At 39.4% G+C, this 16,897-nt stretch overlaps 2 protein-coding genes and 1 long non-coding RNA gene across 5 annotated transcripts; 1 reads left to right on the forward strand and 2 right to left on the reverse strand.

The window, feature by feature from the left end:
* Positions 1-225: 225 nt before the first annotated feature.
* LOC122880610 (sodium/hydrogen exchanger 2-like) lies at positions 226-7,888 on the reverse strand. Of its 3 annotated transcripts, none has more exons than XM_044205908.1 (13): positions 7,373-7,884; positions 6,555-6,777; positions 4,904-5,144; positions 4,569-4,819; positions 4,243-4,460; positions 3,931-4,127; positions 3,708-3,797; positions 2,698-2,768; positions 2,372-2,506; positions 1,904-2,000; positions 1,658-1,786; positions 1,087-1,150; positions 226-636 (listed from the first exon to the last, which is right to left on the reverse strand). In XM_044205908.1, the coding sequence occupies exons 1-13, from the start codon at positions 7,623-7,625 to the stop codon at positions 446-448; spliced, it is 2,160 nt and encodes a 719-aa protein (XP_044061843.1). In that variant the 5' UTR covers positions 7,626-7,884; the 3' UTR covers positions 226-445. The 3 variants fall into 3 exon arrangements, with proteins under 3 accessions (XP_044061843.1, XP_044061846.1, XP_044061844.1); XM_044205911.1 differs by having other exon boundaries at positions 499-793; positions 7,373-7,888; XM_044205909.1 differs by having other exon boundaries at positions 499-945; positions 7,373-7,888.
* Positions 2,342-3,677, forward strand: LOC122880612. The gene is made up of 3 exons (XR_006378983.1): positions 2,342-2,481; positions 2,710-2,785; positions 2,978-3,677. It is a non-coding gene; the product is annotated as an uncharacterized LOC122880612 (long non-coding RNA).
* A 6,201-nt stretch (positions 7,889-14,089) lies between the features above and the next one.
* si:dkey-237j10.2 (uncharacterized protein LOC568721 homolog) lies at positions 14,090-15,765 on the reverse strand. The gene is made up of 2 exons (XM_044205991.1): positions 15,472-15,765; positions 14,090-15,233 (listed from the first exon to the last, which is right to left on the reverse strand). The coding sequence occupies exons 1-2, from the start codon at positions 15,638-15,640 to the stop codon at positions 14,542-14,544; spliced, it is 861 nt and encodes a 286-aa protein (XP_044061926.1). The 5' UTR covers positions 15,641-15,765; the 3' UTR covers positions 14,090-14,541.
* Between the last annotated feature and the right edge of the window lie 1,132 nt (positions 15,766-16,897).

Below are 16,897 nucleotides of genomic sequence, written 5' to 3' on the forward strand. Positions count from 1 at the left end.
ATTGGTTTGTGTGTCTGCTTATAATGTGGACAGCAAGTATCAGTATTTATGACTGCAAGGTATTTCTAAGGTAGGTGTTACACTTGGAGCGCCACTTTGAAAATGAATTAGACTAGAGATGCAAATGACCCTCCAACCTTCACTGAAGGTGTTCAAGAGGTGAATCATGGAGCTAAGGAAAGCTTTATTATAGCTGGCAAACACTCAAAATGATAAAACCAGAAGTTGAATTATTTAATCCTTTTTAATTAATTTTAATATTGGAAGATACCCTTGAAATTGTTAAAAAACCTTTCATCAACCCAGAATTGAAACCCACAACTCTATGGCTAAATAAATATGAGGTACTTATCACTTTATGGAGCCATTTTGAAATTACTGAACACACTGAATTCATTGGTTTACATTTCTTTTCCTGTCTTTCTGTCTTTCTCACAGTCTGTCTTCACTGCTGCTTCTCATTCTCCAAAACAAAGCTAAGTTGTTTCTTAGGGGCTCTTCCCGCAGGTGCTTGGTGTTGTGGAGAGATCTGGTCCTTTCTGGCAGCTGAAGAGTTTGGATCCACTGGCCCTGTCTGAGCTGAGGCTGCTGGGACTGATGAGTCCTGGAGGACGGGCCTCGGGCTTATGGAGCACACTGCCAAGAGAGGCTACAGTGAGTTCAAGACCCACAAAGTCAGAATTGTCACACCACAGTTGTCAGGGTCAAAGGTCAGGAGGTGGAGAGAGACGAGGGACAATCTGATGATACATCTCTATATTCTCAGCCAGTGGATTTTAGTGAATTCTGAAAGCTTGAGAGAAAGCAGAGGAGTGGAGAGACAAAACTAGAAATGTGTATAGATAAAAACGGTTACTTCCTGAAACATAATTTTAGTAAAAACAGTCTTTCTGGTGAACTTCCTGTCATCCATTTACCAGTGATTGTCCTTTTCCATAGTGGTATCTTAGATACAGACACACAAAGAAACATAACATACGTAATTACATACATATCCTTGGGAAGCTGGGATAGAGGAAACTTGCATATTTTGTCTAATATGTGGCTTTTGTATATTTATATGTCTTGAATTGTCTTTCACTTTACCTGTGTGAGACCTGCTGAGTCCTGCTCTCACTCTCCGTGAGCCATTGAACTCTTCATCCTCCCCCTGTCACAATAGAAGTATGCAGTAAAACATACTGCAGGCTGGAGGACAATCTTATATTAAATCATATTAAGTCTTAATATTCTGTTTTAAGTCATTTGAACTAAATCAGTTTGATGAATAAATTAAACTCAGTCAAGCTCATTGACCATTTTTGAGTAAAGTGGCATTTTCTTGACACAAATAATGATCTATGTCAAAATAGTGACACTTGCTTCAAATTTTATCACAAATAAATGTCAATCTCTTTTCATTTCCATGAAGTGCTTTCATGAAAAGTGCGCACATACAGTGATTGGTTAGTTTTGAAATATATCTTTAAGGCATTTGCTTATAAAAAAAAGACATTTTTGAGGATAAAATAATTTATGTTTTTCAGTTGCCTGATGAATTTTACCCTGAGAATGGTAACAGTATGTAGCATTTTGGAGTTGAACCCCTCCAGAATCAGAAAACGTGAGAGTGAATGACTTGCAAATGTGCACTTGTGAGTTTACATGGATACAGTACCTGTGGCCAGTGTGTGATTGTATTATATGTGTATCTCTCTCCGAGACTCTGGTGTCTGTGAAGCGGCTTCCTTGTTCTGTCCATGGTGGCGTCCTGGTGCAAAGTGTGTCTGCTGTAGGCTGGTGTCTGCTGGAGTGCCAACACGCACATGAACCCAAATATTAGATAAATAGCACATACCTGTAGTGCACGTTCAGTGATTCCTTAATCAAAACAGAGGTACACAAACCAAAGCTGTGAATTTACCTTGTTGTTGAAGTTTTGAAGGTTTCTGGAGAGAATACGCCTGATGCTGTCCATCTCCTCTGGTAAGAGGGGACGGCTGTGGGAGCGAGGGTCCACTCTAAAAGTGAGGCGTGAATATTCACATCAATTTAGCCAACACAACTGTGTTGTGAAGACTGACATATTTAATCAGTTTTCAGTGGCATGATTGGCGTTTTACGTAGGAAGAACCCTCAAAATTGACAAGGTAGGTGGAGATATTCTGTAACTTTTGACTTTCAAAAAGATGCAAATATTGCTGTAAGGGATTCTCATGAACTTGTTGTGATGAGGATAATGGATTTTTTAAGATTTGAATTGGCACAGATAGCCACGATGGCCTTTCCTTAGTTTTTTAGGAACCTGTGGGACTCCTTCAATGAAGTCCTGGAGATCCCTGAGCCCTACTACGGGAGACGTTGACATAAAGTTAAAAAAATGTTTCCTCACAGTGGTGGCGCCTCCTCGTCTCTCCTCTGCTCCCTTCTCTCCAGCTCCTGGTAAACTCTGAGGATGCTGGAGCGAGCCTGGTGATCCTCACGGATCAGGAAACGACGAAGGTACTTCTTGTTGAACTGCTCAAACCTCACACACACACACACATAAAATACATTACAGTAACCAGTCCTGACTGTGGAAAATGATGCAAAGAACTTTTGCATGTGGTATTTGCTGCCACCTATTGGTAATTTCAGGTTCTTTTTTATGGCCATGCAAACACTTTCAGGGGAAACACAAGCAGAAGGTGAAGTAAAAGTAAAACAAGAAAAACTAACTTGTCTTTCCAGTAGTGCTGCCCCCAGTAGCCAACCACGTCCTCTATTCCTGCTAGCAGGTGATCAATGAGCTAAGAGGAGACATGATGTAAGTATATCATTCATAGATTTGTTTTGCCTCCATATATCATTTTCCATAGATTATGATGCATGTGTGTCATGGTCTGTGTTTCCAAGTGGGTGTCCATCTCTGCATGCTGCATATCTATTAAGAAAGTATAATCAGAAAACAGATTGCACTTTCTATGCTGAACTGTCACTATTATTTTCATTTTCACAGATGAAAGGAAAAAAGTCACAAAAGCAGAAGATCTGTGTTCACACACAGAGGCCATGACACCAGTGCAACATGAAAGACTCGTTTCTAAACAACTGAATCAACCGGAGAACCAACGCTCATCACTGTGGCATCTTTACTTCCAACTAAGATTTTGCACTTAGATACTGTACGATGAACCAAAACAGCAAGAAAAGTCTTTGAAGAAGGTTACATTTGAAGCTACATGACCTTCTACATTCTGTCATATCTGGTCATTAACACCAAATTAATCCTCCTTCTTTTTGAAGATCATTTTCTTTGATAAATGCATTGTGTGACAGCATGATTCCAAAAGTAAAAAAATCAAGAATACAGAGAAGTATAAGAATAGTAAGAAGAATAGTAAGCACTTTTAAATGAAAAAAAACAAAACAGCGATAGATCATGTTGGTTAGTCAACATTTTTAACCTTGTTATACTAAGATAATGTCATATAAATGAAAAATATTGTATCAGTAAATCTCACTGCGTAATCTTTATTACTAAAAACAGCTGAGATGTTAAGGATGTGCACCTGAATGAATGATGTACTGAGCAGACCTCAATTATTTTGGTGTACACATTCCTATCACTAAAAAGATAAGATGACTAACACCTGGAATACACCATACTAATAATACATAATGTATATATGTATATGTATTCCTAAAAGACCATATTGCAGGCCCAGCACCTCGCTGTCATTTCTCACCCTGCTGTGGATTTCCTCACTGACAGTAGGCAGCGCTCTCTTCTTCCTCTTCACATCCAGCAGCTCTACTAGAGGCTTAATGGTCATCCCCTGGAAACCAGACAAAACCAAACTCAACAAATAGAGCCAAACAAGTACTCCATGAAGCCAAGCAAATGCAATGCAAAGAAGAAAAAATCCTATCTGAAAATACAGGAACTGGTCTTTCATCAAAATCTCCCACCTGTACAAAGACAGTGAAGAGGATGACCACAATGGTTGTTGTGATAAAGAGTCTTTTCTTTGGGAAGTCATCAATCAGGAAGACGAGGGAGAAACAGATTGCCCCTCTCAGGCCTCCGTAGACAATGATGAACTGATCTCGAAAGGTCACGGTGTTCCTCCGGAGCTTGTTTACCACAGCAGTCAACAGGAGAACACCTTCAGAGGAGGGGAAATGTGTTGATTCCGCTGTTTTCGCAACTGTTTATCAAGCTCCTGGTCAGAGCATCATTGTCAGCTTTTTTAAAGTTCAGCAAAGATTTTTTAAAGCTACCTGTGGCCCTCCAGACGAGGCAGAGCAGCAGTGTGGAGCAGACAAAGGGCCAGCTCCACATGTGGACATCCTGTATTGTGGACACGCCCAGGAAGATGAAGATTAAGGTTTCACTCACGCTGCTCCACATCTTCAGGAAGTACTGGATGCTGGTTTTGCTGCGCTCAGACACATTAGCCTCCACATACTGCTTCATGGTCACAGCACAGGTCACAATGCTGCAAAAACAGTTAAAAACAAAATTATAGGACATAATCAGATTTTACCAAGCTAAACATTTACAAAAGGAGATCTTTGAGTTTCAGTTGATGCTCAGCAGCACTCACGCCATGATACCAGAGAGGTGAAGCATCTCTGAGGTCAGGTAGGACAAGTAGGAGTAGAGGAAGACAAAGAGTGGGGCAATGACCTGGGCTCTGGAGGTGAACCGTGAAGTGAGGGCCGCCACCAGGCCAAAGAAGAGGCCCACACACAGGCCGCCGAGGCCCACTACCACCACCCTGCACCCCCCAAGCAACACATCCAGCCCCGACACTGACGGCAGACGGAGGAAGGACTCGAACAGCTTGTAGAGCACCTGAGAGGAAGAGAGATGTATTATGCACAGAATAAGATATTTTATTATATTTTGAGATCACCTGGTGACCACCTCTCCCCTCACCACAGTAACCGCGTCATTGAGCAGTGACTCTCCAAACACCAAGATATGCAGCTGTTCGTTAACATGCATCTCCTGGAAGACAGAGAGCACGGCCACGGGGTCGACAGCAGCGATCAGAGAGCCAAACAGCAGGCAGTGGAGCAGAGAGACATCTCCCAGAGAGCTCTGGGCCAGCAGACACACACCGTACAGAGACAGCCCGATGCCCAGCACATTCCATAAGGTTCCCAGCACCGCATACCTGGTGATAGAATCAGCAGTTTTACAGGAAACAGGAATGATACTGCATGGCAAGGTTCTCAAGATAACGTCAAAGAATACTTAACACCACTTGAAGCCAGGTGTCCCCAATATAACTCTTAAATTTTCCCTTAAACCTGCATTAATTGATTTTTTTGGTCACTTAAGCACAACAAGCTGTAAACGCAACTCTGATATATTTTCACCTTAGTTGATATGGCATTGACATTTGGAGTCGTGTTTCTGGCAACCTGATGAATGTTAGTCCAGTAGCCTACTTACTCCATTTTAACTGATGGGGATGCCACAAGTTTTTCAAATATCTGGTCATAAACCAAAATATTAGACACATTGTGACCTGGCGGTGGCACTAGATCAGAAGTTTTCTAAGTCTGAGACTGTGGGCCTCCCCTCAGACAAAGCTTGGAAAAAGGCGGCCCCTCACGCCCCCTTAGTTTACTTGTTTAGTTTTGCTCAATAGCTGGATGCCTATGGAATCATGATTATGTTATTTGATCCCATAGACACTATTGAGCCAAGATAGCCTAACATTGCTGTTTGACATAACTTCAGACTACACCAAATTCCTTAAAAAGGTCTGTCCTTAAGGCATTTGTTAGTTTCTGACTCTGGGAAAGTGGGAAAAACAAAAATTCCTCAAAGCTACTGTATCTCTGAACTATCTCTTAAACCAGATCACGCACATTTAGGCTATTCTATGTGATCTCCTTTTGATAACTAATGTAATAACTAATGTAATGTTTTTTCACTTCCATTCACTGAGCCTCCCCAGAAACTGTCTGGAGCCCCTCTGGGGAGGCTCGCCTCCCACTTTGAAAACCTCTGCACTAGATGTCAGGGGATCACCAAAGTCAGTATCCTCTGGAATATTTGAATGTCCCCACAAGATTTCATGGCAATTCATCAAACAGATGTTGAGAAATCTTAGTCTGGACCGAAGTGGTGGACTGACCAACAAAGTTGCCATCTCTAGAGCCACACTGCTAGCGTGGCTAAAAATATTGATGTTAGCAGCTTTAAACAGATATTATATATTATATTTTCCCTCCTGTTTGACAAGAATGTTTATTTTTATCTGCTTGTTTCAGGGATTCATTGATGCTATATACTGTATATACAGTATGTATATATACATACATATAAGTTGGGTGGAAAATGTGAGATGTATGTGCATTTTATATATATTTTATATATATTTCCCTGTAATTAAGACATATTTGGCACATTTGAAAACTTATTCCCAACTGGGGAATTGAATTTTGAATTTAAAATAAATCTCTGTCTACTAGTATGTTCAAAAGGTATAAGAAAAGTGTATTCAATAGTTTTTGCACACAGACCCACACAAGCATACACACACACACACACAAAACATTGTCCGTGTACCAACCAGAGGATGGTGCCAAGGTTTTCAAAGAACAGTCTCCCTGGCAGGAAGTATCCTGCGTCCAAGACGATGGGCGGGAGCAGAAAGAGGAAGAAAGCATCAGCGCTGAGAGTCGGGGGAGCGGAGTGGCGAACACCATAGATAACCCCTCCAACCAGGAGGCCCACCATGATGAGGAGACAGCTCTCTGGGACAACTGCTGGGACTCGACCTGACCAGTGGAAACCTGGAGGTTAAAGACAGAAAATATAAAGGGGGCATCATGCTAATTGGATTCAACAATATTGTGACTTTTTGAGCTGCAACAATTTTTACTCTGTCACTCTGACTGAAAGCACAAAATTGGAACTACACCAATGGCTCATACACATATAATATGCACAAACAGTAATGGGATGCTTTTATTGGCTTTATATATTCTAAATATAAAGACAATTTCAATACATTCTCTTAACATCTTGGGAAGAATGATACATTTTTGAATGGGAATACTTTTTAAAGTAAAATTCAGAAATTCATAAAGCCAGGGATAGTGGGATGTGTTCCAGTTCTTTTAAAAATGCAGATTTTTTTTCCCTGTGTGCCTTTATATTGTAAATATCTAAATAAGAAAAATGAAAATAATAATGATTTGGTGAACCACTTGGATGACGTTACTCATCCAGTAGTTGATAAAGTAACTCGTAACTACCGTAACATAACAAATCCTAAAGCATTTTCAGTTAACTTTAGAATTTAACCCTCTAATAAGATCTAACTACCTCCAATAGCATCCTAATGTTGGCTTTTCATGTATGACCAGAAAACCAATTGAAGCTTACCCAGCTTGGCTAGTGAGGCCAGCATGATCCACAGCACAATCTCAAAGGGAGCCTGCACATGGTTATAGTCCACACTGAAAACCCTCAGAGCCATGGGCAGATCCACAGACAGGCTGCCATCGCTGCTGTTGAAGCCTAGCAAGGGGGGCAGGTTGTGGGGCTGAGGGAGCTCAGCAGTGGGGGTCAGAGCCAAACATGCAGGCCAGAACAGGCAGGCAGAGAGCAGCAGAGAGAGAGTCCACCGAGCAGCCATTCTGCAGCCATGCTGGGACAACAGGAGAGAGAGACAGGGAGAGAATAGGCCAGGGGTTATGGAGATAGGGGGAGGGCGAGCAGCACATATTCATACACGCACACACACACAAAACAACCTGACCGCAACTCATGCAGCCACTAATGTGCACAGGAATCCCTGAGCTAGCAATGATATCCAAACAGCAGTACAGAGCTCAACACACACACACACACACACACACACACACACACTTAGGCAAACTTTGGGGACACATGTAAAAACTACTCCTCTTCGAGGACACCACTTTCTGAGTGGTTTAGAAGGAAGATTAACAGCTCAACAGATTACAAATGACACCCACATAATGAAAATCACTTCATATTTCAGATACAACATTCTTTTGCTCCATGTGAAATTATACCTTCAGTTTGGGGACAAGTATCATTTAACCAACCTGCAAGGTCACATGGTACACGCCAAACCTACTTTAGGAGAACACTTCATGTCCTTTTTTTAACCATTAAAGGCTGTCATTAGGTCTGCCAGTAACAGTTATCAATTAATCTATTGATTATTTTCTTTTGCATTTAACTTATTATGTCTTTGGCCTGTGAAATGTAAACCATGATGACAAGTGCTCATCACAAATTTGCAATATGATGTCTTCAAATTGCTTATTTTGTCTTGACAGACAAAAACCTAAGAGAAACAATGACCTGATCTTTATAAATGACTAAGATAAGAAAAGATCAACTTTATTGATATCACACAGAGAAATTGAAGAAAGGAGTGCGACAAGGAAGGAGTAATGGGACTGATGTGATTATCTGATTATCAATATTGTCATGGATTGGTTTATTGACTAATGTTTCAGATCTTAATGCCTCTCACCCCAGGGCCACGATTATAATAACATTAACACTAATTGTATTTTCCACAAATTGTTTATTGCTCATAAACACCAGCTCAACCTTAAACCTTAAGAAGGGTCAGTAGTAAAAATATTTAACTTTTAAATAAAACAAATCATCATGTTAAGAGCCAACACAACACTTGATTTTTAAGTATTTATAAGGGTTTACAAGTTCAAGAAAATTATGTCCAATATTCAAATAACCATATTCAAGTTGCTTAAATTTTATTTTCAGATCTAAAAATTCAAGTCAAGTCAAAAAATCTAGTTGCTCAAATTGGATTGGTTAAATTTAGAACCAAAATTTCAAGATGAAAAATTTCAAGCATAAGCAATCCTATCAGGTTAGGTTCTCTGGAAGACTAAAATGACTTAGATACATACATAAATGAAATAAATACCGAAATAAATGTCTTTATTTATTTCTACATTTCTGCCCTCTACATATATCTACCATATTTATTTTCATACTTCTACTTTTTATTTCTTCTATAACACCCAGCCCTTTTGCACTTTGCACTGCTGAAGCAAAAAAGCAGGTCCTTAGTCACATGCCTGCATTATTTTTCTCAGTAGAATCTTTCATTAGGCTTGTGTCTTTTTCTGTCATTGTGCATTAATGCTGGAGCGTAACAATCTGTCTAAGGGAGGACATCATTATGTCATTATCTGACAGCCTACAGTGGACGTGTCACTTGTCACTGTCATTCTGTACAGTCCAAGTGTGAGCTTTCTTCTCTGTGCACAAACCTTTAATTGAGCATTACACAGAACATTTCACATTTTATTTTCATATGATTTAAATAAGCATAAGATAAAAAACCTTAATGTCAATATGACAAACAACTTATCTCAGTTGTGACTGGACAATACTTTGTTGCATTCTTTAATACACAAATGTACTGATAGCAAAACTAGATTCGTTAATGGATTTGGATTATTATTTCCTCATAAGAATTATTAATTTCGGTTTACTTATCCATGTTTGAGTGTGACTATCGCTTCATACTATATAAGAGGGAAATTGTATCATTATGTACTTGTCACAACCTCTGCCTCTCTGCTGGTTCCTGTGTTTTGACCTGTTGCCTGTTCCTGACCTGCTCACCTGTCGTGTCCCTCTGGATTTGGTTGTTCGGACTGCCACCTGTAAGCCTGTTCCTTACCATCGCCTTGAGTAAATATCTCTTTATTCTTCCTGCTTTCCTGAAGTGTATTTGTCTGCGTTCCTCCCTTTGTTTGCTGGAATTCACTGGTCGTGTCAGTATTAGCGAACGGGGGTCTCCTGTCAATCTGTGCAATAAAAGTGTTGATCTCTTTTTTCCGTTGTGTGCATCAACAAGCAAATTGCATTCCTATATGGAGTAGATTGAGGATACAAGTACATTTCAAAATTGACTGAAATCCTGTGCTTGTGGTGTGCTGGTCGGGGTAGTTTTTTGGGGGACTGAACAATTTTAAAGGTCTAGTAAAAGTCTGATGTTAGATGTTTTTTGAGTCATTCCTTTAAATGAACAGAAATGTTAATTTAAAATAAATAAATAAATACTGTTCAGAAGAATGAACACGTATCTACTCTCGTGGAAACAAGCGTATTTGCAGCCAAGACAATATCTTTCCCTTCCAGTGTCTTATTCTTAAATTGAGGGGTTTTTCATCTTTCCACATAGTCCTTATTTAATTTAAATGTGCTTGCAGTATAGTCAGTTTTATGGCCAACATAAGGGCAAGTATCAGAATAAGGCTTCTACTGTATAATTACCCAAAATAAAGCGAGGGCTTACTTGTACTGGTCAGTTACACACACAAAAATAGCTGTTAATACTAAAAATGTGTTGCATGTGCAAGCTTGTGTGACTCGTTCCCTTTTTCCAGAATTTCAAACAGATGGCATGTGAAAATATTTATTTTTCTTCAGTTTCTTCAGCTTTTAGAAAAGTTGTTGCATGTTCTGCTCTAGTCCAAGAGAACAGCTTGAACCTGAGTTTGTCTTTTTCTAAAATCTGTTTTTATAATAAATCAAGAATGAAACAATAACCTGGTTAAGTTTGCCGGAGCACCACGTTTTCATTTGTTCACTGTGTAACTGTAAGTGTGCCTATATGTTTACAGTGAAAACTCACATGTATAAACAGTAACATATTAGAAAGTGTTGATAATCAGTCTACACCACACTTCTAAACACTGGAATTTGAAGTTGTGCAGCCTCTACAATTGATAGCTTTGACTGAGATGGAAGTGCTTTCTGCTTTCCTTCAGCCCAGTTAGTGGACACTTTAAGGTCACACTGACTGTGACTGTCTCCATGTGTGAAGCCCTCTGCAAAGCTAGCATAAAGTTAGCTTGGCTCTCCATGGGTCCTCATTTAAACCCTTTCCGTTCAGTTCACTTTCTGATTTAAGTTCACTGCAAGTGGCAGGAAAGCTCATAGTTGAATTTAATCTCTTTTTCTGATGTTGAGTCTCTTCAGCATCTTTTTTTTGTGTTTTCTTGCCATCTCTTCAACAGAAGATGTAAACTTACTAGTGTTTTTTTCCAGTTTCACCATTTGGTTTTGTGTGTTTCATTTATCGGAAGTCATTCTCAGTTGATTCACAATTGAGAATGACTTCCGGATGGGAGCCGAAACGATTGATTCTGAAAACAGTGTCCAGATGACTACGACTGAAACCTTTTCTACAATAGAACACTCCTGGACGAATGAGGAACTACACCGTCTGTGTTTCATTTAAGTAATTTGTGTAGTTTTCATTCAATTATTTTGCTTTTAAATTGCATTTAAAATACTTTTTAGCCTGTAAATTACTTTTATTTTTGTTGTTTTGTTTTAATTTTGTTTTTTTTATAATAATTATAATTGTGTTTTCACCTATGTTGCCTAATTAGAACTCTTCTCAGGACTGAGGGCTTGTAAAAACTGTGCTCCATAGGCCTTTCTCACAGCAGACATTTGACTTAAAAGCAAAAGCACAGGTGTTACTAATAAAATTAACAACGATCTCCATTCAAGTGTCCCAGTAAGTCATGACAGTGTGACAGTGAGCCAGCATGCACAGGAGCAGGACCTTGAAACCAAAGCAGCCAAATGGAATTCAGCCATAATTGTTAATTAATTAATTATACCTGTGTCTTTCATACTGTGACATGTCAAAATATCTTAAGTGAAAAAGTGGCCTATTGACATCTCCCTCACTTTCCTTTTAGTTATGAGCCACCTGTTAGCCACCTCCCACCTTATTACAATAGTAAATGGACTTTGGTGACCCAATTCCCCACACAGCCACACCCAACTTCAACCTGAGCAGAGGTGTAACTAGCCAGCTGAAAGCACCTGTGTAAGCACACAGGACAGGGCCTTTAAGTTGTCCTGTGTAACAGTACTAACAGTAGTAACTGACAGAATCAAGCAGTCTCTACCTGCCCACACAGTCCTGAGAAGAGTTCTAATCAGGTGACCTAAGTGAAAACACCTATGAGGGCTTGTTTCTGTTGGCCCTCTAATACAAATATAGGTACAATATTATCAAAGTGATGGAGGGTAATCTTTTTGTTGCTGTAAATTTGGGTATTATCGTGTTGTTACAGCTGCATTTTAAAGTAAAACGTTTGTTTTATAATCATGTTACTGAAGCATTTTTAGTCTTCACCCTATGACTATTGAGGACTCCATTGATTTTTAATGTTCAAAAGCAGCTTCTCAGCATGAAAAGTACAAGATCATAGTTCCCCCGTAGCTCCAAGGGGTTTCAACTTTGATTCATACATCTCCCAAAGGTAAAATCTCCTTTTCCCTCCTCTTCTTGTTTGTATTTAATTTTTAGATTAGCAGTTGTAAATTACCTGGAAATAAAATAAATAAATACCATAATCTCTAGAAAGAGGCTGTATGTAACAAAGCCTGATTAGATACTGTCTACTCAAAATCTGTTAAACCTTATTGAATTTCTGTTTTCTATCTTTTTGTACAGATCAGTGAATCAGCTCGTGTTTCCAAAAAAGCCCACTGTGTCAGTGCATGTTGATAGATCATCATTACCTTCACTGTGGGTACAAAGGGAGCCCAGCTGTGAGGATTTATCCTTCACAGGTCACAAATCAACCTTAAACAGGTAAATGCAGCATAAATCTTAGGGCTATTGTTTTGTCAGTTCATTCTGGACCACACTGTGATGTGCAGGTGCTTTTAGGAATACTGATTACTCCAGCCGAAGAGACTACATGGTCAAAATTTGGAGTCTGCCAGGATGTGATGCACAGCTCCTCATTAAAGCACACCATAATAATGCCTCCACTTGGATATTTTAGCAGGAATTTATTGGGTAAGAACTGTCAATTTTTATTCATTCAAAACTTCTACCATTTAGAGTATTTATAGTGTACTTACAGTGTTACAGTGATGTGGACACTTTGGACAGGTCTCCAGTCCTTCACAGGTTAGGGTTAGTAAGGTAAGTGACGTTAGTGAGGTAACACAAAAAGGCCTGGTAGTAACTACTGGCTTCATCATATTGCCTCACATCAAAGGGAAAAAAAACACCCTGAAACAGAATTAACATTGTGCTATTCTAATTATACTTGACATATATATGTGCGTGTTTTGTTGTTAAATAAACCTTTAACAGTATAAGAACACTTAGATTTTGTTGTTATCTATAGTTAATGAGTGTGTTAAAAGACAATTAAGCTAATTTGAGAGTGATATCAGTCTTAAATTGAGATATGTGATGTGGCAACACTTTAAACATCATTTACCTTTGTGCTTTAGCTCACATTTTAACATATTTTTCTGCTGTGTCCTGTTTGGCACACCAAATGGACTTCTGTCCTTATCAGAGGAGTCACCTATATTTAATTTAACAGCCTGAATAAGGCTGTTTAATGCTGGTTTTTCTATGATGGGCTGCAGGAAGGCCTTCTGTCATTATGTTGTACGTTGAGTATGATCACACAGACTCCTGACTAATAAAGTACTCTTACCATTGCTTTATGCACACCGTAATGTCGCAAACCATATGTCATTTTTAAAGTTCAATTTGTAGTTATTATGTTTCCAACCCTGATATAATATAACATAACAGAAACACCTTAAGAGACAACAACAAAACAAACTACATCCCAAAATACCCTAAAATTACACTCTGACAGTCGCACAAAAGCCTAATGTTGTTATGTTGTTGTATTACATTGCCCCTGTTTGTCTGAACTGATCTGGGGACATAAAATGAAAAAGAAGCATCCACTTCCAGTCCTCTAGGAAATCATTTCAAGAAAGTAACTGGCTTGCATTGTAAATGTAAGTGCCTTAATTATCTCATATTAAACTCATCATATGAATTATGCAGTCAACCCACTTTACTTTAACCATTCAATATATTTCATGTATTTCTTTCATTATTGAAAGCAAAACAAGTCATGGGTGCACAATATTGAATTTAAAAATTTCTTGAAGAACTGAATTCCCTTCTCTTGATAAATACAGAATATAAGACCGAATAGAACACTTAGCAGCAAGTATATACAGTACAATTAAATTCAAAAATAAAAATAGACTATTGTTTGTTGACCCGAATCCTGATTTAATGAATATTTTATTTTTATTTTTTTAGACCATATGGATTAATTTACACTAGGTTACATCTCTATTCACTAAGCTTACACTGGATCACAATTTGCTTCAATATAATACATACCTTACACACACCCACTGATAATGTCAATAAAATAAATTCTCATGCATGTCAGGTAAATTCAGGATGGTGTGGTACTAAAATCTAACAGCAGATGGCACATGGGAGCAGGTACATTTGAGGCATCATTTTATCAAGCAAGTAAACAAAGACATTGTGTAAATACAGGTAAACAAAAATAAAAGCATGCATCGATTTACTGAATTGCACTTGTTTTCATGTCTCAGTTGCATGCAGGTATGTGTCAACTTGGAAGTGTAGAAGTGCAGAAGCAAAACACATAGTTGAGCATCACATTTAATACTTTTGCAGAGTGTCTGCATGATTACATTCATTACAGATGAGTATTGTCAGCCTCTGAAATCCTCAGCACAGGGGAGCTGAAGTTGGATGAACAGGGAAGTAAGTTCTGGGTGCTCAGATAACTAATCTTCTTGCCGTTGTCCCCTCCTGACGCTTCTTCCAGACTGGCCTCCAGTGAGTCGGGCCCCTGCAGCTGGCTGCTAGGCTGCGGCGGAGGCACCAGGCCGTGCAGGAGGCTGTTCCCCAGGTCGGAGTTACATCGAGCCAAGTTGTCAGTCAGATGCTGCATGTACACCTCCTCCAGTTGTTTGTCCAGCAGCCCATTCAGCACAGAGTTAGACATAGGCTCCAAACCTGATCCAGGTAGATCCATGCTGATATTCACACTGGCCCCCATAACCAGATAACCCTGGTCGGGTACAGATGAAACAGTCTCACCTTGCTGCACCTGTTGGACTGCCCATTCTGGTTGACACCATGCGTTAGAGACAAGACCGGGCTGGGTGATGGTGGCTCTCAGTAGGTTGTGTGAGATGCAGCCTGAGTCAGCCACCTGCAGGTCAGGATACTGTTGCAGGAGGCTACAATTGTCTAAGCAAACTGTAAAGTCAGGGTCCAGGGTGAGGACAGGTGGACACCCAGGGATTGAGAGGCCTACTGAACCTTGAGGCATCACTTTCAGTCCCTGGAATTGGGTTGGGTCTAGTTCTTCCTTGTTTGAAACTGATTACAGAGAATAAACTGGTTATTTAGAGGTTTTCAGTTTCATTTAGTTTGTTTAACATTTTTGCTATTTGGCATGAATTCATCAGCAAGATTATATCTGACAAAGGAAGAACATTTTAGTTAAAGGGAGGAGACTGTGTAAAGTTAACGTTAGTACATGAAACCAGTATAGAAAGCTAAACTTATCACTACATCAGGCAGTTTGTATGTTACAACATTTTATAAGGCTGTTTACCTGCTTCAGCTGAATCTGTCTGTAGGTCTGTAGAGTTTGAGTCGGAGAGAATACAGTTGAACGGATTCGTACAATGAGTGTGTGTCTGCGATCTCTTTAGCTTGGAAGCAGAGGCAAACTTTCTCTCCTCCCTGTAACGCAGCACTCTGAGAAAACCTTCAGCCAACATGGCACAGAATGACTGTCCTCTTCTTTTCTGTCTCTTTTTACCCCCTTTTGCTTCTTATGATTGTCAGTCTTAAGCCCAAATGTGAGGCACAGAGTGAGTATGTCTGTAACTGTAAAGTTCTACTGGCCTGTTTCACTTCTGCAACTGGCCACTCCACGCCCACCACATACTTCCTTTATTAGTCTGTAACTGAAAATCACAGTTGAGAGAAAAGAGAACTGTACATTTATACACAAGCTGAGAAAACATATTATGGTGAGAGGGGCAAAAGTCTTCAGATCCTTTACTGAAATGAAAGTACCAATACAACAATCCAAAAATACTCCATTATAAGTAAAAGTCCTGCAGTAAGAATCCTACTTAAGTAAAAGTATGGAAGTATTATCAGCAAAAGTCATTTAAAGTATCAAAAGAAAAAGTACTCATTCTGCATAATGCCTGTGAGTGTTATATTACGATATATTACATTATTAGATTGTTAATGTGTAAACTGCATATTATGGTTGTAAGCTGGTTAAGTTGGAGCTACTTCATGTACAGTTAGTTAGTTTAGTTTAGGTTCCCAACTTAATCCAAAGATGAATCTGAATGATTACGAAAGAGGGAAAGAAGAAGAAAAAGTTTAATCTATTTGGGCCTCAAAAAGTTAATTAAATGAAGCCATCTGAAAAGTTTAGAGAGGAAATCACTCTTTGGTGGAACTGCGGACAACTCACTGACATCTGAAACAAGACAAGAGGCCTCCACCAGACGGTACTTTTTATAGAGGTTTTATATTAATCTTCAAATGGTAAATGGACTGTACTTATACAGCGCCTTTCTAGTCTTTCTGACTACTCACACACATTAATACACCAATGGCAGAACTGCTTCACACCCTCAGGAGCAATTTGGGGTTCAGTGTCTTGCCCACTTCGACATATGGGCTGGGGGAAGCCGGGATCCGATTGGTAGACGACCCGCTCCACCACTAAACCACAGTCGCCCCCAACTTTAATGAGTTAGTAGTTGTGTGCGCATCCACAAAACCTCAGGTGGGATCAATATAATCACAATGCAAGGAGTACCTACACACTAGAATCACAGCTCCTGTTAATTTTATTAGCGCCGTTTCGGTTTCAGTATACAGGAGTAATCATCTTCACTATATTCAAAAATCTTGCTCACAGTAGACGTGGCATTCTCTGCCATAGTGTCAATAGTGAAGCGGAGTCAGGAGAGGAGAGCTATCATGAAAAATCTGAGTAGTCATGTGGG

This window comes from Siniperca chuatsi, linkage group LG8, assembly GCF_020085105.1.
Source record: "Siniperca chuatsi isolate FFG_IHB_CAS linkage group LG8, ASM2008510v1, whole genome shotgun sequence".
In the NCBI taxonomy this organism is placed as follows: domain Eukaryota; kingdom Metazoa; phylum Chordata; class Actinopteri; order Centrarchiformes; family Sinipercidae; genus Siniperca; species Siniperca chuatsi.